General features: G+C 40.3%; 1 protein-coding gene across 8 annotated transcripts in view; it reads left to right on the top strand.

Annotated features, from left to right (window-relative positions):
• Positions 1-24217, top strand: part of LOC129185062 (protein MTSS 1-like) — a 50125-nt gene that overhangs the window by 11027 nt on the left and 14881 nt on the right. For all 8 annotated transcript variants that reach the window (XM_054781736.1, XM_054781733.1, XM_054781732.1 and 5 more), the window contains exons 3-4: positions 2629-2702; positions 21505-21589. In XM_054781736.1, coding sequence (XP_054637711.1) covers positions 2629-2702; positions 21505-21589 — 159 coding nt within the window. The remainder of the gene's footprint in view (positions 1-2628; positions 2703-21504; positions 21590-24217) is intronic.

Raw genomic sequence — 24217 nt, 5'->3', positions numbered from 1 at the left:
CCTAAAACGTAGCTAAAATGTATTCTGTATTGTAATTGCTGGAATTTAGTGTCTCAAAAGTGGTGTTAAATTCACTCTCTTTGCATGGTCCAAATCAACCACAGCTACATTCCAGTTTCTGCTGCTCTAAGAATAGATGGCGGCAGCAGTACTCAGTGTATCATTGTCAGAAAGCGCACTCTGCTATACTATGCCACAATCTATGGGGAATTGAGATTGGCACAGTCGGATTTTGTGAAGTAGGTATGATAAGGTTGGTTGTCTTCAAGGACAGAACAGGTGTTTTAGGACATTTTAAATCCAAGTTTTAAGTCAGTGTTGCTGCTGTGAGCCATGTCTACAACAGGGGTCGGGAACCTTTTTGGAGAGAGCGAAATGCTATTTGACACAGAGAGTACAGCTCGTCTTTTAAAGGGCAAAATATGTCAGTCAGTTAAATTAATTACAAAATCACAGCATTAACAGATTAAGTAATATTTTATGTAATTTTTTTTTAACATTGAATACAACTAAAAGCGCACATTTTTAAGCAAGACCGACAAATTTAGGATAGAATAAGTCTCAGAATTTATTCTTTTTATTAACAGTATTGTACTGAAGCTATCCAATAATAAATAAAATACTACTTACCGTTAATGCGACTTCTGGTGCTGTATGGTTTTGCACCGTACTCCAAATCTTTCTTTCTTTTTGCCATCTTGTTTGTCAAAAGGGTTGGCTCGACAGATTTAGCTAGCTGACTACTTCATGAAAGGAAGGAAGTTTATTTCTTGACCTCTCAATGACACAGGTGGGCTACCGCGTAAGCCAGGAATAATCAAGTTTTGGTGTCTGACCAGGAAAATATCGGAAGGACAGCTGGCATTTGCTCTGGCCACCTGCATTGGAGTAGAAAATGGATGGATGGATTCAAATCCATAAGAAATTTTTATATTTTTAATATTATTTTTAACACTATGATTTCTGTAATGTTTTACTTTTAAAATGTCAGCAAAAAATTTTAATAAATGCATTTTTATCATGTTAAGAAATGTCTTGAGAGCCACATGCAGTCATCACAAGAGTCATGTCTGGATCCTGAGCCACAGGTTCCCTACCCCTGGTCTTCAGGGCTTTATGTTTACTTTGTTTTTTTTTTTATCACTGGTGCTACAGAGGTTGATAGTTTTGTAGCAAGTGTAATAAAATGTTCATTGCCACCTGTCAAAACACTAAGTAGTGCATGTAATCTCTAAACACACTGGGAAACAATACAGTAATCATGCATAAGACGGATGCAAAATCCAAAACTGGCAAGGATGAATTCAGACAATAATTGTAAGTGCAAGAAAAAAAAAACAAAACGAGAAACTGTGTGATTCAGAGATTACCCAAGAGCTTTTATTTTGAAGGCCAAAGTGTCGGACTGACTCCTGATCCTCCTGACAAATTTGGCAACTGCTGGCCAGTGCTTACAGATATTGTTGTGTTTACTAGCACTTGATATAGCCTGTGTGGCTATGTTTGTGTCTTTTTTCCTGTTCATCTTGGATTGGTCACCTCTGCCTTACACCGTAGTTATTAGCCAATACTACAGTATATGAGCTATTTCTGTGATCATGAAACGCTTTCTTCATTTTATTTGCCTCTAACTAAATTCTGTAACTTGATTGTCTATAAGTTAATCAGTTTTGTTCTGTTTGCTGTTTGCCATCATATTCTTGAGCCATGTTAAACACTTATTTGAAATAACACTCTATACAGTGAACCTTGACAAAATGTAATAGGTTGTGTTGAAATATTGATTGCAAGTCAAAAGTTCCAAGTGTTGTGAAGTTTTTTTTGTTTGTTGTTGCATTTACAAAAAAGGTACCTCTGTAACAAACACTTTTGTAACTCTAAGTGCCTTAGAAAATGTCTCGCATCTCTTTGTGTAGCATGTGTGACCGATAGTCTTGTCTTTTGAGATCAGATATCTGTTAAAATGCGCACGCACACACGGGCACCAACAAAAGAGGCTTTCATCCCCAAACCTGTGATCTCAATTATGAGAGGTGTGTTGTGTCTGATGTTGTCAATGTATGCTGGTTAACCAGTCAGCAGACCCGACACTGAGACAGCATGTTGTCAGCCACCAAAGGACTAGTCTATCCGGCAGCCTGCAATTGTTGTCTGACATGAGTAAAGCTAAATGTAATTTTTTGTAAATCCTGTTCTCAATGAATGAATGAATGGATGGAAGCCCTTAGGTCTGCTGTGTTGTTTCACCTCAGGCTGTTTGTACTGTATATACTTAACAGGAGAACAAAGAGTGGCTGTCTATGTGTTTTAGCCTGCCCACAGGCCTCTTTTCTCTTTAGGTATGGAATAATTGTTTATCTGTTAGACTGGTCAACTTTGCTTAAACACCTTTCTTGAGATGAACAACCCAGCCATCACGTTAATATTCTCAACACAGCAGGATACATTCAGGCTTTGACTTTGGCACCTGGTTATAGAACAGTCGTTTGCTGTTTATGTTCATGGAGTTCATTCGTCCCACAGTATATCCTATCCAACCTAAAAGACGGGTTGGAAGCACTGCCTCTGCTGCCATGTGTTTATATCGGTAAAGTGTTTCTGTAACTAAAGTTGTTTATCTCTTTTTAGGGCCACAGTGGTTGCCTTGGCTGCCTTCTTGGATGCATTTCAGAAAGTGGCTGACCTGGCTACCAATTCAAGAGGTAAGAATCTGCGTCATTTGCTTAGTGCTTTTGCCCAAGCAATGTGAAATGTCAGCAGTGGTGAATCACCTGTGCCTCACATTTACAAGCAAAGGCAAATTTAAATTGAGCAGTATTGGTTTATCAGAGGACAGAAATAAAGTTGCTTCAAGAGTTTTTTCACATGAAACCCAGTCCAGAGTAGTCACCCCGCTGTGCTGAGAACTTTCTTACTGGTTGTTTTCTTTACCATATGGCCAGTAAATTTATCAGTATACTGTTTGTAGTTCCACTTTTGGGTTCTCTGTGCACCACCCCCACCTTTACTTCTTCCACATCTGGACTCTCAAACAAATCCTTCAAGTATGTGAGTTTGAGAGTGAGAGACCTCCTCCCTCCTGTGCATTGACTTGAGCCTTGCTCTCCCTATTAATAGGAGCTGACACAGACACATACATTCATCACTCTACCTGCTGAAGTGTGCAAGGGAGAGAGTGTGATAGTGGTGGGGAGTAACTGGAGGAAGAGCTTGGGTTTTCTTTCATGGTCCCTTGTAAAATGCACAGCAGTGATGTTTAAATTCCATTCTGTCAGTGTTTTGTGTCACCATTTATTGGATCATTTGTCACTACGTATTGTGTCTTCATTGAGTAGGATGAGTAATGTTTCTAAGATGGTCGTAAATAAAAAAGAGGTTTGAAGCAGACAATAAAAACGCCGCATTTTTACACCATTGCGACCCCAAAGCCACTTTTTATAAACACAAAAATACCTTAAACATTTAAAAAGATGTAATAATGTGAGGAGCCACTTTCCCGCTGCTATTTTTTAAAACCCGATACTCATAAAACAGTAGACACAACATTTTAACAGGGCCACAACATGTTTGTAACTACAGTTATTTAAGAATCTTTTGGGGATTGAAATCTTCTGTAGTATGACTTAATGCATACTAACTTGTCACCAAAGCACACTGCTGTGTTAGAATTTACAGTGTGTGTTGTGCATTTAATGGACCTCTTGGGGTGCTGTAGGGAACAGCCATTATACTCAGTGAAGATATCAACTTTCTGTCCTATTCATGCATTGTTCAGCATTTGAGTATATTTTATATGTGATGTAGTTAGCTTTGATATTGATGAGCACCTGTTTGGATTTTATATCTTCATCAGCTAGAGGCTGCTGAGGTCACATAGTAGATGGATGATGACTTTACCTGCATCTAGTAGAAAAGGCTATTTCACAAACACGCCAGTTGCACCAAGCAGTGCAGTTTGACTTAGTTTTTAGACAAAATAAGGTACTAAAGGGTTCTAAAGCAACTGATCCTGACTTTTTGCACCTGGCCATTGAAGCACCAAGCGGGCGACAGATAAAACAGGGCTTACTGTTCCAAACTGTATCTTACTGAGACAAGCTAAAGAAGAATTGTAAAAGTTTAGGTACTTCATTGGTCACATGTACAACGTACAGTAAGCAATGGGTGGCAACAATGTAGCACCTGGGGACTGAATTCCAGATCTTGTCAGCACCTTTGTCAATGAAGCTGACTGTAAATTAAGTGTAGATGATTTTAGTGGTGGAGGAAAGTGGACCTATGCAGAAAACCTATGTAGACATGGAAAAAACATGGAAACTCCACACGGCAAGGCCCCAAAGTCAGATCCATGCTGGAATGAATTGGGGGGGGCTTGTAGCTGTGAGGCAGTGGGGCTAATAAAATCCTGTGCCAAAGACACATATATCATGATTTGATCACAGCCTGCCTGCCGCCTTTTTAACTGACGGTGTGACTCCTAATGTTAAAACGATTGGCTAGTTGATCTATAGACTCTGCGGAGTTTGATATGGGACAGCCATTGTTTTTATAGTTTACTGTTGTAAAGAGAAGAACTCTGGCACCATTCTCTATAGTACCAAGCAGCAAAGTCAGAAAACTCAAAACCATTTCTCTTTTTTTATAATGTTTTATGACTGCAGGGGTCCTGTTCACAATTTAACTTTCATATTTGGCACATATGTTTGCTTGGAATTGATGCCAGAATGGAAAAAAGTATAACGTGACCGTGTCTAACATAAGAAAAGTTCACTGTTGAGCATGATGTTGCTGTGTTCTACAGAAATAGTTGGTTAAGAGAACAAATTAGATTAAAATGCAAGAGTAAATACTAGGAGGGTCACGAGTCTTGCGAGATTAAAATGTGACAATATTTCTCGTTTCAGAGAAAATCTGTCTCACTGGCACAAGCAGCCAGAAGCCTATCAAACTGTGAGCTATGGCATGGCTACTGTGAATGATAATACATTTAACATGGAAGTGACAGTGCGCGAGGTAGGATTGGAACCACACATTAAGTGATTTGCGCAGACTATAAACCTTGCAATCCAACCAGCACTCTGTGTTGTCAGCGTCACTCATTGTTTTTCATTGGAGTTCAACAGCTTCTGTGGTGTGAACCCTTTAAGTCCCAAAGTCGCAAAATTGCGACAAGCAACATTGCCGAATTTAACTAGCCATTTCTGCAAATATGGTGCCTTATACAGTTAATACTTTACACCAGGAGATGGCAGACATCTGTAGCTTCAATCTGAGCAACATTTGTGGGTGAGTTTCTATGCAAAGTTTGGAAGTTTATAGACTATGAACAGCCGTGTACGTGTGGCAGCGAGTCCACTTGCCAGGACAGTCCACACACAGCATACTTGAACCGATGCTTTGCTTCACCGTGTTTTGGGAGGCAGGAGGGGACGTGGTGGGTTGTCTAAACACTGCTAATGGCGAGGGGTGTAAGCGGGAATGTAAAAAAAAAAACGCGGAAATAGTGGCAGACGTACTATCCGCGGGAGACTCCTCGGCAGAAAATGCACTACTAATAGATAGATATGACCTAAGAATACAATGACTTGGATGAATGAGAATATTCACAGGCAAGATAGCTAGCTAGATAGATGGATAGATACTTTATATCTATCTATATAATAATAGTGGTGGAGGCAGCAGTGGTGTTCAAGATTCCGCTGTAAATGATAATGGCTGGGTTTGCTTGAGAGATGAGGGAGAGTATCACAAGTGGATCAAACATTTTGATGAACCGGTATTGTGGAGGCAGGGATCTGACAAATTCTGAGCCTGGTGATCGCATAATATGCAAATTAGATGAGTGAATTTACTCCCATCACAAACTTTGGGTCAAACTGATGGTTTTTCTCATTGACGGTATGCCTTTATCTCTAAACATTTTCAAGCTACAAGCACCTAAAAGGGTTAAGTAAAGAGCTTGGCCTCTCAAAACAATATATGTTCAAAAGAGTAATACATTTGCATGACAAATATGCCCCCTCGAAAAAATTAGACCTCACAAATTGCTCGGCTTTACTTTCTCTGACGTCGTATTAACGCGCACCATCAGCTGTCCATCGTTGTGTATGTGATGACGATGCATCCGCCACGAGCGTCGCATTCATCTTATTTACGCATGTGTCCCACAGCGGATAAATTATGCAAGCATAATTTAGGTGGTTATTACAGTTTCTAAAATTCATTGTACTGACATATTGTAATGACAGCCCCTTTGTGTTCAGTTGTATGGATTTTTGTAGTAGCCGCATTTTGGTAGTTCTTGGGACGGGAAATGTATTTCTAGAGTTTCATTTAGCACTCCAGCATTTGTTCTGCTCACAAACCAGATAAATTTCCTCTGTAGGGAAAGTGAGGGCAATTAATGAATTTTTAATTTCTGAAGATTTACTGTGTCAAAGAAAAACTTGTGCCTGCATGTCATTCATGTTGTTATAATATAGGCTATCGAGCCTTGGAGCTGATGCTCTACTTGCTTGGAAAGCAGTGGCTCTCGTGAGGAAAGTGAAATCCATGACATTCCTGGAATTCCATCTGGCGTGAAAAATGTTTCAGCACATTACTGATGTGTACATCCTCACCAGAAACGAAAGTTTCTTTAAGCTAAAACTTTCATTGTTGATATATTACTTCATGAAATATAGCACCACTTTAGCAGCTTTTCTCCTCCCTCCAGCATGATTCCATATTTTTTGCATGTTTCTAGAAGGTTAGACAAACATCTTGTAAAGCAGAAATGTATTTAAATTGTATCCAATGACCTGATGATGTGGAGCTTACACTGACTGTACATTGTAGGAATTAACCAGATGAAACTAAGTTAATACTGGGTAATCTAAAGAACCAAAATGAGCAGATGGTTTGCTTTTATTTGATTAGCAAAGAATATGAAAATTAACCTCATGTGCTTTGTGTGTGCACATACCTGTGTGTGTGTGTGTGTGTGTGTGTGTGTGTGTGTCGCATATAAACCACTGCTATCCCTCTGCTGTATCCCATTCGAGTAGGCCTACTGTGTGCAAGGTTGACAGAGAAAAATACCACCTCCGTCCCTCTCTCTCTTGCTCTCTTACATGCACTCTCTTGTTTTCACCAGCTGACTTGACTGCACGCGCAGATCAAGTCATATTATGCTGAAGGTTAAGCGTGCAGAGCTCAAATTAAAATTATCACTAACATCAAAACCAACGTAATTTTCTAGATCATACTGCAATTTAAGCATCAGTAAAATGCATTTTCCGTCTTTGTAGTACCGAAGATGGTTTGGTCACTGAGTGATGTTAGGTTTTTAATGTAGAAACAGCGCTTGACTAGTTTGCTGACAAGGTTTCCTTTGCGAGTTACTTTGATTTTAAACACGAGTTGTTCACAGTGTATTGTTTTTCATGGGGAAAATGAGGTGTGTTCCCGCGATGCATGGATAGTGAGTTTACTGAAGATTTTAATGCGTCAGGGACGCAGGACGCATACCTAGCAACATCACTGGTCGTTTTGTAGATTTGTAGCGAAAACACATTTAGTTTCTCATAATACTCTTAATTTTCTCAATAAGCAGATGTATTGCTTCTGTGTGGCATGTTAGAACAGACAGTTTGCATGTACGCAGTGTGTGTGTGTGTGGGGGGGGGGGGGTTTGTGTGTGTGTGTGTGTGTGTGTGCGTGCATACACATATATGTGTACGCGTGCAAATGCTTATGCATCTACTAATCCCATTGCCCTGTCAGAGGCTGTACTTCAGGGTTTGTTTTGACAAGTCTGATTCTTTGTGGATGATAAAGACTCCTGGCTAAGGTGGGCATGTAGGAACCTGATCCAATTGTTTTTCAATCTAATATGGCTCTACAGATATCAAATCTGCCCTTACAATTCATTGTACAGCTGTCCCTTGTTTATCCTGGTCAATTGGTTCCAGACCCGACCACGATAAGGGAATTCTCGCGAAGTAGTATTCAATATTAATAAACAGAATATTTTTGTAGTTACAGCATAGAAAACCTGTTTATGACTTTCTAAATACGGCATAATAAGAGCCCTGGAGACATGAAGTAACACCCCTATAATCACCTTTACACTCCTTTTATTCTTTGCTTACACCACATTGCGCAGGCTACAGGATCCCTGTAGGGACATAAGAGACGGCCGCCGCTCGCATAGCAAACTACCGAGCTAACTAGATAGCCTCTCCAGTTTACTTATTCTAAACTTAAGAAAGTGTTTCATATTGGGGAAGAAGGACAAAGTATGAAGCCAAAAACTTCACACGGAATGGGAGGAGAACTTTTCACTCTATCCTGCTAGGCATGCCATGGCTGACTACATGCAGTGTAATGTAATCTAGGTCTCATCAATGTAACATTAATGACGCGCAATGACCAGAATACTACACATACAGTCATGGAAACATTTTTTAGACCACCCTTGTTTCTTCAGTTTATTGATCCATTTTAATGCCTGGTACAACTAAAGGTACATTTGTTTGGACAAATATAATGGTGATGACAAATATAGCTAATAAGAGTTCAATTTAAGAGGTGATATCTGGCAACTTCCATGGTTTCTTGATAATAACCAAAATCACTTAAGTTCTTACATGAATAGCTCTATAGCATGCCAAGATATGTAAGTCTTATGAGCTATTTTTGTTGTCATTGTTATATTTGTCCAAACAAAGATATCTTTAGTTGTATCAGGCATTAAAATGAACAAGAAACCGAAAAAACAAGGGTGGTCTAATATTTTTTTCCATGGCTGTTTAACTTGTCTTTCAAATTGTATTTTTTGACTAATGATAGGCCATAGTCAACCACGAAACAGCAATCATTTTTTAATTAATTAATCCTTAAAAGGCCGCGATAGAGCAAGGGAGTGATGTGCGATGTAGAGAGGGACGAATGTATACATTTTCTTTTAATTCTTTCTTCCAACCATTTTTCATTGGTTAGCATTAGCCCTCCTTATGGAAGAATTCAGTTACTCAGCTGAAATAAGTTCTAGTCAAAATGTGTACATGTTTGTCTTCTGGAAACATGTGTTTTATGTGTGTTACACTCTTGACAGGCCAATAGTCCAAGACGTGTGACTTTTAAATACAGTCGTCCTTTGCTACATCAGAGTTGAATATTGTTCCCTGGCTCTTATCATGGTTTGTCAAAAATGTAATAAATTATTGCTGTTTTGTGGTTGACTATGGCCCATTTTATTAGTCAAAAATATTGAAATACAGGTTATATTAGTATTCTGGCCATTAGGCGTCAGTAATGACACAAAACATTGATGAGACATGACATTACATTACATTACCATCACACTGCATGTAGTCAGCCATGGCATGTGTGACGTAAGAGTGACAATAAGTTCTCCTCTTATTCTATGTGGAAGTGGTAAGTGTTTGGCTTCTAATTTTGTCATTCTTCCCCACTCTGTTTGAAATCCTTTACGTTTAGAATAAATAAATTAGAGGCTAACTAGTTAGCTCGCTAGCAGGCTATGCAGCCATGGCCGTCTCTTGTGTCCCAGCAGTGATCTCGTAGCCTCCAGATTAGCAATGGGATGTAAACAAAGAATAATAAGAGTGTAAAGGTGACTGGAGGGGTGTTATTTCATGTCTATGGGGGGGGGGGGGGGGGGGGGGGGGGCTGACCGTACAGGGTCACTGATGTACTGTATGTATAAAATATACTTGGTCCATGCTAATTGCAACTATTGGTGTTTTATATCATGCAAACATAATTAGCACAGGAAAGCTTGTAGTACAGTAAAGTAGATAGAATAAATGCATGTTGTGGTTTTAAAAGTATGTGGTTCAGAGGAAAATCAGGTTTTAGCGGAGGGACCCAATGTACAATTTTACTATCCACATGAGACCTTTCAGGTTAATTCTTTGTTGTGCTTAATGAGGGACCACATTCGGCAAAAGTTCTTGCAAGGCAGACGTGGGAAAGTTGAGTTAATGTACACTAATAGCTCAAAGTTCATTAAATGGGAACGTGAAACAGCAGGGTCCCAAACTCTAGAAGGGCTATATGAGCTTTGTAATGAGTGTGTGCCCGCATGAGCTCCATTCGATCCATCCAAAATACTGCACACTAATCAGTGCTTACATGCGCACTGAACCATAGTCCACGTGTTCATATCAGTGCGAGTGAAAAAGATCAAGTGTGTCAATTGTAGTGTGTGTATGTGTATAAGTTTTATGTGCCATTTTTGATCAATGATTATCACTGATATCAATCAGCCATCTGCCACCTGTCATTGCATTTGTGTCATTCTGTGGCACAGATGCACTCATCACTGTCAACTATAAATCCGCCTGATTTCCTTAAGCAAGTTTCTTTTTAAAATGGCCAGAAACTTAACTTCTTAACTCTTGAATATGCGTATTAAGCCCCATCAGTGGAATTACTTGAAGTTATTTCAGCGCTCTCTGTGATTGACTTCCATACAGCTCTATGAAAAAATGTATGGGTGTTTCCTTCGTGCCTTGCTCAGTTCATGGCTTGGCCTCTTATTACAGACCAGCCTCAGATGCTGAAGTCGTCCACTGCCTCAATGCCCCCTTTGAAATGGCTCTGTACTTCTTTTTTTTTTTCTTCTGTGTACATTTTCTGTCCACTATCCCTTCCAGAATCTCGTTCTCCGTACGAGTTCCGTGGCTCTGAATGAAGTCTCTGTTCTCCTCTGTCTGACCTGACCCCATCCTGAGAATCTTACAAATCTCTGAAACCAGCAATTAAATCACTTAATGGGTCAAAAAACACTGACTCGCACATAGATTTACGATGTCTTTGACAAACACAAGCTTGCACAGCCTTGTGTGCATGTGCAAGCTGCATTTAACAAAAATAGATCAATTTAGCTCTTTTTGTCCCACTTAATAAATGGCTTTCTGATAATTGACATTGTTGACATCAGGAAACAAGCTATTTTCTTGCAGGGCAGCACCAAAACATATGGTATATAACAATACTGTCTTGGAATGATTCTGCAGCCTTCTATTTCTTACAGAACAGCTACACTACGATATAATTAATTCACAGATGGGCGCCAAGATGTCAATGTCATGGAGTTTAGGGACACTAATGTCATCTGTATTATCAGCATCAAGGACAAAATAATAAGAAGTTTTGTTTTCAAGACAAAGACAATAGGTGAGTAGGCTAAATAATCAAGTGCTAAAATTTCTGTCAGTGTTTGTGGGTGTTGTCTCTGTTTGCACTGTTTTTGTTTAAACATGAACCTGGTCAGACCAGTGAGCCGTGACAGAAACGCGCTTACAAGCGTCCATGCTATCTAAATTTAGGTTTTCCTCTCTTTAATAAGTAACACTGAGCATTTGAACTGACGACCACATTCCCCTTCGACCTCAGCCCGCCAACCAACAATCCAGCGTCTGTTCTGTATGAACACATAGACTCTTACAGACTCACACTAGGTTGCACAGATATGGTGCTACCTTACAAGACCTTGATTGGAGCCCAAATAAAACAGAGGAGTATTAATCTGGCCGTGGTGAACGTGACTTTGACAGTAACTTTGGCTTTCCATACAGACTACAGTGAAAGACTTTTTCCTATTTTCCTTGTAGCTCTTTTCTTAAGTCATCAACCACATTCTTTATTTTCTTGCCTTCTCCAGTGTTCACTCTTCTCTTTGTATTGGCACCCAGATCTGTCTACTTTCAGGCTTGCCAAGCCAGGTGTGTATCAGCTGAGACCGGGTCATTATTTGGTTAATCACAAGGAACGGAATGGTACAGCAGAAGAGGTACAAGGTTGAAACAGAAGTTAAAGGTTTAATTGCAGGTTTTTGTGACCTTCTTGGAACACTTGACATTGTCCTAGGATTGACACTTGTTAAAAACATTTACTGGGAAAATTAGCGGGATGCCATCAAACTGTTACTGTGTAACAGAAGGACCATATGTTGTAGAGAGCAACAACAGCTGCTTCTGAAAGGTGGTGTATACTTAAGAATGTAAATGAACTAATAAAGAAGTGTCTTGGTATTATTTGGCTCTTCTCTGTTTACTTGCTGCATGTGTATTGGGGAGGCAACATGTCATTAGCTCGGGTAGCGTCTATGCAGAGAAGTAGGCAGTATCATTTCTGATTAATGCCTAGTCTGGCTAAATCCTTCCAAATGTGCTTTTTCATAGGTACAGTAGCTTGTCAGAGTGATGCATTTGTTGCCTTGCATGGCTGCAAGTAGCTTTATAAATGGCGCAGAACCATTATCTCAATTAATTGAATGGCGACATAATTTAATGTGTGAAATACTTCATCAGATATAGCTGGTATATATCAGCTCAGTTAGCAAGTTCACTTAGCTTTCAGCGTGCCTATTGTTCTTAGTTGTGCCCTTGATACTTTATGAAGCTCTCTGAATGAATGATGTGCTTGTGTGAAGCATTTCTTGTCTGTGTACGTGGGCGAGCGGATGGATATGGAGCGACGCTGGGTTGGATGTCCCCTCACTTGCTCTTTGACAATATCAGTGGGCTTTCACACATTGATGGGCACGCAAACACACACACACACACACGTCAGCAAGCAAAGGCTCAGGCACACAAGTGGTGGGTGTAATCTGGTGGTCATTATTACAAACAAGCCAGTGTAGTGTTGTACAGACAAACTTCTTACTCTCTTCTGTTTATCTGGTTTTAATTATCACCAGTGTATGCCAGACTGGAGAACTCGCACTCTTTGTTTTAGAAGGCTTAGGAAGGAAAGAATCATTGGACAACCAAGTAGTACAAGCAGGAGGTTTCTCTTTAGTGTGTGCAACAGTGTGATCTACTTTATGCATCACTTTAAATTCACTTTCCTGCAGAAGAACAGATGTTAGTCAATTGATTTCAATGATAGTATGTCTAGTTAATCCTTTGTCTGTCGAATGTGTGTCAGACCAGATAGGAAGATCACAAAAGTAGGACACCGCAGCCTGAAAAAGCACACGAGGGAGTCTGTAGGGTGATCTATCCCCTCTAGAACTCATTGCCTTTCTCTCTGTGCCATTCATGAGCCAATGAAACTAGGTTTTTTGTGTAATTTTCGCCATCAGACTTATATTTGATGTTACTTTTAAGATGTACTTTTAAGTGAATTTGCTGACTTTGATCAGACTAGCACCACATATCCAATACCAATGTGAATGCTGTGGACTATTAGAGGTTGATTATTCGTGTCACGCCTAATGTCGCCATTTGTTTATGCAGCAGGAATGTAATCGGCATTCTGTCCATGGCTGAAGTAAATCAGTTCCAGTTCTTTTTTTTGTGGGGAGGTGGTTCCCTTGGGACAGCACAGTAAAATAGCCTCTTTTTAAGTCCATGGTAATGACGTTTACATGAGTTCACCAAAAAGCTGTTTTTCCACCGGGTACTTTCCCATGCAACATTCAATACTTAACTTTGAACATTTATTTTTGTCCTGACTTTGGCCGCTCATTGAACTCAGCCAATTGCTTACTGACTGGATAAAGTCAGGCACTATGTTAGCATCATAGCACAACATTCCGAGAGGCAGCAGAAGCATTTGGTGGGAGTGGAGGACTAAGCCAGGATAGAAAATAGGACAGATGGAGCCCTCAACTGAACATGCATTATTGGGCTTGAGTTACAGAAGTACACAGTATTATGGACAACAATGTAGCTACAATTGGGAATTCATAACCTAAATTTGCATTAATGTATAACTCCAACATTTGCATTTCTTACAAGTGAAAATAATTTATAATAATAATAATTTATTTCATTATTCTCCTTCTACAGTACGACCGAACATTTCTGTGTATTTATAAGGTTGGTATTTACATGGTTGCAGTTTGAAGAATGCACTCTTATCTTAATTGGTTCCCATCTATTCCATCCACTGGTAATGGATAGATGGAGTTCTGTGAGACAGAAACATTTATTGAAGGGAAGACTAGAAGGACTGAGCTGCACAGAAATGAATGGGAAAACATGCCACGGTGCAATGGAGCCCATTTGTCAGCCATCTCTTCTTGTTTAGCTGTAGTCTTGAGACCTTGTTAGCATTCATGCTGTAAAACCACACAGAGGTGCAAGACTGAAATTACTCTTCCCTGTCATTTTTACGCTCATCTTTACCCCTCAATTCTTCACATTCCAGCACTTAACATCTTAAACTCAGTGTAGGTGTATTTTCCTGTTGTCTCATCCATGCTCCACATAAACATTATTGCAGATGACCTTGATTTGATTTATAAATTCTTCTTTCTCTGTTGCCCTCCTTTCTTTTACCATTCTAAACATTTTGTCATAAATATGCACAGTGGTCATTAGTATGCAGCTTTGCATCAGTGCACTGACATATTAGTTTGCACATGTATTACCCACAGATCAAAACAGCAGTTGATTAAAAAAAAAAATAAATAAATAAAACTTTGACTGTTTTTGGACTCCTTGCTTTTAGTGGACGATTCGTGGCTAATACTGGATGAGGCAAGAATGTAAATAACCAACAATAGCTGCTGTATAATTTTTCAGTAAAACTACAGACAGAAATATCTGTGCATGATTAGAAGTAAAAAATAATATCCTGTCTGAATAACTGCATTTGCAGTCTAAGATACTGGGTTGACAGATTAAGTTTATCAGAGTAATTTGTATACGCTAGTCACAATAAATAATTCAACTTGCTGGAGAGGCATTATGTAGCTCTTTAAACATGTAACAAAAATCAATGTGTTCCGCCATTCATGAATTCATTAATGTAATTAGTGGTGTCCCGATACAACTTTTTCACTTCTGATCCGATATTGATATCGCAGCCTTGAATCTCGGCCGATATTGGATTGCTATCCATATCGGCCGATGGATCATTCCATTCCCTTTTCTTCCGCTTATCTAGGTACAGGTCACGGTGGCAGCTGTCTTAGTAGGGAAGTCCAGACTTACTGGTCTCCGGCCACCTCTTCCATTTCCACCGGGAGGACACCAAGGCTTTCCCAGGCCAGCTGTGAGATATAATTTCTCCAGCGTGTCCTTGGTCTACCCCGGGGGCCTTCTCCCGGCTGGGCATGCACGCAACACTTCACCAGTGAGGCATCTGGGAGGCATCGGGACTAGATGCCCTAGCCACCTCAACCGGCTCCTCTCGAAGTGATGGAGCATCATCTCAATCATTTCAGCCGCTTGTATCCGCAATCTCGTTCTTTCAGTCACGACCCAAAGCTCATGACCATAAATGAGGGTGGGAACATAGATCGACTGGTAAATTAAGACCTTTGCCTTGTGGTACCAGTACAGCGCCCGCATTACTAGAGACGCTGCGCTGATCCGCCTGTCAATCTCACGCTCCAACTTTCCCTCACTCGTGAACAAGACCCCGAGATACTTGAACTCCTCCACCAGGGATAAAACCTCACTTCCAACCCAGAGGGTGCACTCCTCCCTTTTACGACTGAGAACCATAGCCTCGGATTTGGAGGTGCTGAGTCTCAATCCCAGAAGCTTCACACTCAGCTGCGAACCGCCCCAGTAAACTCTGAAGGTCACAGCCCAATGAGGCCAACAGGACCACATTGTCTGTGAAAAGCAGAGGCAAGATCCCTTGGCGCCTTGATTGCCCCTAGAAATTCTGTCCATGAAAATTATGAACAGAATGGGTGACATAGGGCAGCCTTGGCGGAGGCCAATGTTCACCGTAAACAGACTTGACTGGCAATGCAAACCAGGCTCCTGTTCCGGATGTACAAGGACCTAATGGCACATAGTAGCGTGCCAATCCTTGCAAGGGTGTAGAGCTGGTCCAGTGTTCCGCGGCTGGGATGAAAACCACATTGCACCTCCTGTAGCTGAGGCTTGACTAACTGTCGTACCCTTCTCTTCAGCACCGTGGAATAGACTTTCCTTGTTGGAACACACCCTCCGGTCACCTTTCTTGAAAAGGGGGACCACCACCCCGGTTTGCCAATCCAGACGTACTATTCTCGACTTCCAAGCAATGTTGAAGAGACATGTAAGCCAAGACAGTCCCTCAACATCCAGAGCCTTGAGGAACTAGGGGCAAAAATTGTCCATCCCCGGGAGCTTTGTCAGCATGAATCATACATACTTTTATAACTTTTTTTGTAGCGTGGAATGTGAGAAAATCAAGTGTCGATCAAGTGATATTAAGTGAATAATAATCAGCAACAGTAGGTATGAGAAAAAGGAACCCGTTTACTTCTTTAAGTATCTGAGGTATCGTTTTACCCTCAGTGTCGTGGCAGCTAGGCATAATATAGTGAGGTTCGAGGTGCTTAATCAAGCGTTTAAAAACCCGACTTTACTCACCACCGACAGGGGCCGGTCATCTTTTCTGTTATTGCTAATGGCTTCTTGTGGGAGTTGAATCACTTTTTAAATCCGATACGCTTTTTCTTTGCTGATATCAGCCCGATATCAATATTGGATTGGGACATCCCTAACTATAATGCCATTGTCATTTAAACAACACTGCTTGGATCAGTTTTTATTTCAAATGTTTCAAATGTCTCAAAAGAGACAAGTCAATTGTACATAATCTTCTTTAAGGCCCAGTGAGAACGCCAATCAAAGCGACTAATATGGAACACTGACATTAGACATTGCCTCAGATGTGGTTTGTTCTTTGCTACTTTGCCCAACATCATAATGGTGCGTCTATACTGTTGCCTGCTGAAACCACATTTAATAATAATGTTCAGACTGAATATGAGTAAATTAAATAAAACTGGGCTTTTCAAAAATATGGCTATTTCCAAATGATTTCAGATTTATGAGCTGCAGTGGATACCCTGACATTTAATTGTCAACAAAACTACTTTTCTTTCAACTCCTCTGCTAACCTCCTCATATTTCCCTCCCCCCTTGTCCGCCTCTCCTGTCTTTTAACAACAGCTGTTGAGAGATGTGTTCAGGCAGTTTTTTTTTTGCATGTCAGCACCCGCTGCCATGCAGCAGGTGCGTGTGTGTGTTCCCTTGCCCACAGCCGTGTGTGTGTCGGTTCCCACTGAGACTAGACGTTCAGACTGTCGAGTGAGTGGGATGCCGCAGTAAAACCGCTAAGGAAGCTGTCTGTCTTGTCATCAGATGTATTAAGAGAGCAACACATCAGTCCACCAGCATTCAGGACAACATATAGAACAGGTTATTATTCCCAAAGGACTTGTCCTCATTTATATGCCATCATACACCCGTGTTAACATTGGCCTGTTAATTATCATTTGAGCCATAGAAACACCCACACTTTCTTTTGAGCGATATCATTTTCTATCACACTGACACAAGAGTCAGCAAGACTTAAACTGTCATGTGTGTGTGGCTCCATCTGGACATACAAACTGCTCCAAAATGACTGTGTACAGTATTGTGTCATAGACAAACAGAGATGTTTTCAGATGCAACACTGGAATGCACAGAATGTGTAGAGACAGGTCACCACAAAAATGTGTTATTGTTTTCACTCCGACAGATACTTTATTTGCAGTAAGCAAAAATGTTTTTTTTGTTTTGTTTTTTTTTTACATTCCTGCTACTATTGTTCACAGACATAAGTCATTTACAATCCGTTTTGGGCTGGGTCGACCTCAGTTTTATTTATATTACAAAAACATTTTTTGCATAAGAACTACAGTAATGGCATTAGAACGGCTACTGCTAGCTTTGAAGGCCAACATAAAGAGACCCTATTTATTGTGAAACCATCTTAGGTTAGTGCATCCTTGGTGACCCCCCCGGCTCTCTAATTTGTTAGTGAACACATCACTGTACCTCAGTCCAGCTGGGTGTGCGTGTGTTTAAATCTAGCTGTATGGTCTCCAGTCTCTTATCAGTGTAACCACTAGCCCGCAGTTAACAGCAAACATCTGCTGCTATACACGATGCTGGGATTAAGCCAACCCCCGTGTTCTGTAAGCAGGTCAAATCAAATGTTTTTGCATGAGTCTTAGTCCCGCATGCATCATTCTGACAAGGTCTAGCTCATGCTATGATGTAGTGGGGAAAAAATGTATTGAAATTTAAATCCCACGCTCATGGAAAAGAATGATTATACAGCAATTTATTTGTGTTGTCACATTGGCTTCCTATTGTATTGATTCTTTATTTTTTGTCACGTTCTGCTGTGAACACAAAGACTTTAATAAGTTTTGTACATTGTCATTCAATCTGTAACACCGTCCCATGTTAAACATTTTTCCTTTTATATTGTGTAATTAACATGTTGTTTTAGAAAGGTTTTCAATATAAAGTACACAATCACAAATACAAACATGTTATACTTGAAAGCACTGTATAACATTCCTCAGAACAATACAGAAGGTTGTTGAAGGCATGGACATACACTACAGTACTTGGTAACTCATTCTTAAAGGCCACACAAGATCATGCTGGCAGTGGACTGTCTGAGTCTTTCAGAACATGAGCCAAATTACGCAAACCGTTCTGTGGCCGAGTTTGATCTTTGTTTCCTTTTATTTTTACCATTTGCCATTGCAGCCTACTTAAGTATTTTTTTAAGTGTAAGTTTACCACTATTGCACACTTGCACGCAAGAATGAGGCTTATCGTGCTTCTGAGTGTGTGCGTTTTTTCCAACTGGTTAACTGTTGGTGGTGCAGGTATAATTACAAGCCTGCAAAATAGCATGTCTCATTGCAGCTATTTCTACTGACTGCCAACTACGTACTCTACTGCACATACACACATATAGCAGCGGGCTGGTCTTGTCTGGTGCGAGTGCGTTTTTGTATGTTTGTGTTGATGTGTGTGTCAGACAACTGGAGCTGGAGCTATTTCTATCAGAGGTCACTTGGTGTTAGACAGAGTAGATGATGTGTTGTGTTTACAGCCTCTTTATTCTGAAAGGGCCACCACAATTTTCACAAACAGCATTGTAACATCCACTTTCAGCCACCAGTGTGCTATTGATGTCTTTTACACTGCACATACTGTGGATTAAAGTGAAAATAAAAATATTTCCCCGGTGACCAGTCTAGGGTGTACCCCGGTGTACCCTCTTGCCCAGTGTCAGCTGGGATAGGCTCCATCTCACCTGTAACATGAATGAGGAGAAGTGGTAGAGAAAATGGATGGATGTATCATAAAGGCATTCCTCGGGTTAAGTATGAGTTCCATTCCTACAATGTTATTTAAGTTGATTTTTTTTTTTGTTATTTGTACAGTAAGTTCATGCTTAAGTCACTCACACTGTACACAGGACACATGACGGACATATAAATAACAGTAAAAAAATGGAAACATTAATTTTAAAAAAAAGGAGAACAACTCACATTTACTCTGTGGCTTATTGGGAGGCGGAAGTAGAAGAGGCATGAGAACAAATAAAACAAAAAAAAACACTGCACTGAGTTATTACTGTTGTTTTCATAGGAGCAGATACATCATACGTCCATACAACATGCTGAAGGATATGATCTTTACCCGTAATGATGGTCAACATTTAATACCAAAAGTGCTGCCAGTGTTTCTCCTCTGAGCTGTGATGTTCATTTTCACTTCCATGGTGATGGCTTTTCTTTTCCGTGATGTATTTCCACCAGAAGAGCCTGCTTTACGCTTGGGAGCCATAATGAAGTGCTGAAAGTTAATTAATAAGCGATGATATTCACTCCATGTAGCTTTGAATGAGGCACACACTGTATTCATCAGTGGTGCGTGAGACAAGTACGCACTTAATCCTTGGAGTGTGCAGCGCTTATTGATCCGTTGCGCGTGCTGAAAGTAGTTCTCGGGCAAGTCCAGTGTTTACGGACCAAAATCAGGTAACTCGTTAACTTATGGCCGCATGTACGTGACCACAGAACGATATAACCCGAGGACCAGCTGGACTTCCACTACTTGATCACCAAATGTTAGATTACAGATCAAATGCTGTTTGTGTTACTTGAGTTGATTTCAGCAGACACTATTGTGGAAATGCTTCTAACTTGTTAGCGTGAGTAATTTTCAAATATGACCTCTGTAAAACTAACTATTCAGATAAGACTTGATTGCACATATATAAATCAATTTGCTAAGCCTGGACAGAGGCAGTCATGCTAGGTATATGGCACGTGGCAGCAAGCCGACTGTGGTCCTTTCATATGCAACATATCAACTCCAGATGTACGGGTGTGGTAGTAAAAAATAAATTATCAACTGAAACGTAACTCTTCCCCAGACACTGCAGACTTGAGCTGCTCAATTACTGTGCAATGAATAGCTTTTGCCAGTACTAACACTTTTTGAGGCACTTGAGGCCTCCCTGTGGTACTCTAACATCTGTCAGCCCCACCCTCAAGAATAATATGCCGTTTTGTGATGGATATATGTATGATAGAATGGAGCCATGGCTCGAAAGACTGGGAGAGTAATTGAATCGAAGACAGGTTGGTAAGGAAGGGACGGATTGAGAAAGGGAGGGAGAGAGGGAAGGGTTGATGACGAAACAAGTGAAACCGGGAGCCTTAAAGTCTTTATTGTACTGTAGTTTGTAGTATCAGTCATTAGCCACACCCTTTGGTTCTCACGCAATAAAAAAAACTATCTGTGGATTTTGTTTTGAATTACTGTGGTCATATTCTGAATTGGACCGACATTAATGGTTTTTCAGTTCAGGCAAGCCTCATAAGTAGCTTTTATTGTTGTTCTTTTCAACGATTGTGTAATGTGATAATCTTGAGTGTATTTTGGCATGTGGCATTAACAATGCTGACAACAGAATGACTTTCTCTGCTGGAGGGATTCACACTTCACGTGTATGCACAGAACACACAAGTTATTCCCAGAGCCTGTTGCCCCTCCCTGCTTTCTCCCTCATGCAGACACAAAGTCACACAGACATAAAGATATGCAGACACAGTCCCACCAAGAAACTTGCATACTGAGCAGCCACACAAAAGTTCTGTCAATCACCATAAAGTCTCTGCATGGAAGCCCAGCCCGAGGTCTTCCAAAGGACAGCCACTGGGTCTTCAGGACGGAAAATGACACTGGTCTTACATACAAGTCCAACTCCAATTCTCATCATGTTTTTTGGCTTCAGTGGTTATGTCACTTTAAAACCCACATGTGAAAGAACTATATAATAAAGGATATTTTAAATGAACAATGTATTTGCACAGAAAATGCACATAGAATAGCATTTGTGTGGCGTCCTAATGGTCAGAGAATTGTGTGTTTCTGGAATATGATCAGAAATACGGATTGACTACAGATATGCTATGTGGTTCTTAAAATGATGAGAAGCACACAATCAAAAGCTTCAAAGAGGCAATTCTATCTCGTGATGCTGACACCCATTGCCTTGCATTTGACTCCATACTGTATTAAAAATAAAAAGCTCATTTAGTGTCTGAACAGTCTCTGCACTTGAACTCCTTTGAACTAAACAATGGATTTGTCAGACATTGCTCAGTAATCCTGTTAAGCATATGCAGCCCTGTTTTGATTATGTTGTTTGTATTATTTTGTCTTTCAGGAGGAACGAGAGACATTGGATCAGCTTTGACCAGGATGTGCATGAGACATCGCAGCATCGAAGCTAAATTCAAACAGTTCTCCATGTAAGGAACTGACTTTTGTCTGTGGCACCTTGCTCCCATTCTTTCTTTCTGCTCAAGTACCACACTACTGACATTTATTTACATGCCAAAAGCTGTTTTGGTCTGTGCTTGGTTGGTATGTAAGAGGGTCGAGGTAGCTATGTACAGTACGATCAAGCCTCCCATCATGGAGTCTGTAGTAGCTCAACACATTTGGTGTTCTTCGACGCTCGCAGTGCCATCCAATAAAAGAGATTGCACATGTGATGCAGTTATAGCCGCCAAGTGTTGATGTCATGTGGTACTTGTCTGTGAGAATGCCCCCTGTAGTTCTTTACTGGGAAAGAGACAATTGGTCTGGCAATAGGCATCTATAATGTTTCAGCATAGTCCCTCACACATACACTGCATAGCTGTTTCCCTTTCACACACACACATTACCCAGACAAGGGGCTCTAATTTCGGATGGCATTTCAGCAGATTCCTCTTGGATCTCTGTAGCAGGGCCTGTACGAGGGTGGGGGCACCACCCACCCACTGACAGAGAAATGTCTGCAAGAGAGAGGTGGCGTCTAATTTTAGTTATATACACTAAGCCTGCAGCTGCTGAGCACTCACAGCTTCTTTATCACACTCCAAAATGCACGTCGCAGGACTGGCACAGTTGGGTAATGATTGACAGATAGGACTGCGCAAGCTCCTAACATCCCCTTGTGACGCAGTCACATATAAACAACACTGTTCCCCAGCCTCCCGTCTGTTAATGATTGGCAGACTAAACGACACTAGATAGCCAGGAGGACAAAACACCTAATGGTTGTAATGCCCAATTGCCTGTGTGATACTTCTATAAAGTCTGCAGAGTAAAGGTCCAACATATGAAATCTTCAGCTTTTATGTTGACCATTAGGATCACACTTAAATAAAACCCATTTTGGAAGACTATCCCATAATTGATTAATATGTCCTCAGATCAGAAGCCACTTCTATTTCGTTGTTTTTTGCTTCTTTTTTTTTTACATCCGCCAAGTGCCATAATTCCCCCTATATTGTGATTCACACCAAAATAATAATCCACTTTTTGGATCGGCCTGTGATATTTTGGAGAACCTGTTGGAAATTTGTCCTGTATTCCACCCCCCCCCCCCATGTGTTAAACAATGTTAAACAATTCCTGGATCCAGACGGTGATCCTCAACCCCAAAATGTTATCAGTTCTTCCATATCCCATTTCTGACAATTCCTGAAAATTTCATCCAAATCCATTGAGAACTTTTGTAGTTATTTTGAACACAAACAGAAAAACAAACAAACAGATGAACTCGGGCAAAAACATAACCTCCGCGCTGCGCTTGCGCTTTATGCTGCGCTCAGCAGTGGTATTGATTGCTGTTTTGTGGTTGAATATGGCCTATCAGTAAAAATGATTAAAACATTTTCAAATTAATTAATCATGATTAATCACCATTTGCCACTATGTGTGAAATATGCCCACTTTTGTATTTGGTGAACAGAAAGATGAATGACAGGACACAATTATATATATTTGTATATATTAACAGCTACAAATGAACTGGAAATTTAAATCAAGCTAAAAGATTGCACACATATTTGAAAATGTATTTGCATAACTCTAGTTTCTTTAATAGTAGCACAGCATTTCAATCACGCTCTAACCCCATTATTATGAGCCATGAAGGGTTGCGTTCAAGTTGAATTCACATGTTATGAGTGTAGATGTATTTTCTGGGATTTCCAAGCATACTTGCAGCAAATTTTACTTCCATTAGTGAGAGATAAGAATATGCACTTACTGTTTTTCTTTGTCTTTGTTTATTTAGACCACACATACACACATAACAAATACATTGTTGTGATTTTTAGAGTGTCAGCGAATGCACCTCGCTGGCTTGTGAGTTGGAGATACATATACGGTGTTGGAATTGCACTGCTATTGATGTGTTTAGGTCAGAATAAAGAATAAAGCGGCAGACTCTGTGTGACTCTGTGGGGACGCTATCGTGGCTCTGTTTGCTGTCATGATAGAGATGTTGCTTGACATGATGCTGAATTTTTGCTTTGAACTGCGAGCTAAAATTTGGGTTAAGAGCTGCTAGTTACCGACAGGCATAGCCGAGGACTGCTATTTGGGGGCTTGTGTCATTGTGACCATGACTGACAGCAAGAATTGATCTAAATATTATTAGCAGCTCGAGCATTAGCAGTGTGCTAGCAAGAAAGATGTCCAGTGCATCAGCCAAACACAAGTACATTATAGCGATCTAATTTATCTTTAATTATTATGAATTGTGTAAAACAATGACAATGATCAAATTAAAAGCACTAAATTAATTAGTTAATGAAATTAAATACAGACCCACCATCCATCAGTACGAATTTGTTTTTTAGAGATGCACCACACAAATATGCACATTAGCACTCAATAAGGTCATAAAATTTTACGTTTATGCATTCCCACATAGTATCAGCGTTTGGGACCAAATATGAGGTGAAAGAAAAAGGGAAAAATACAGTACAGTAGTCTATCTCTGCAGCATGGGAGAAAGTTAGATGGTGCATGCAAGGGCCGTCAAACAAAATGGGACAAGTCGCCGCTCGCATTAAACATGCAAAAATTGGGGGATTTCT

The sequence above is a fragment of the Dunckerocampus dactyliophorus genome, chromosome 7 (assembly GCF_027744805.1).
Source record: "Dunckerocampus dactyliophorus isolate RoL2022-P2 chromosome 7, RoL_Ddac_1.1, whole genome shotgun sequence".
Taxonomy (NCBI): Eukaryota; Metazoa; Chordata; class Actinopteri; order Syngnathiformes; family Syngnathidae; genus Dunckerocampus; species Dunckerocampus dactyliophorus.
This window is presented reverse-complemented; position numbering and strand designations above follow the sequence as displayed.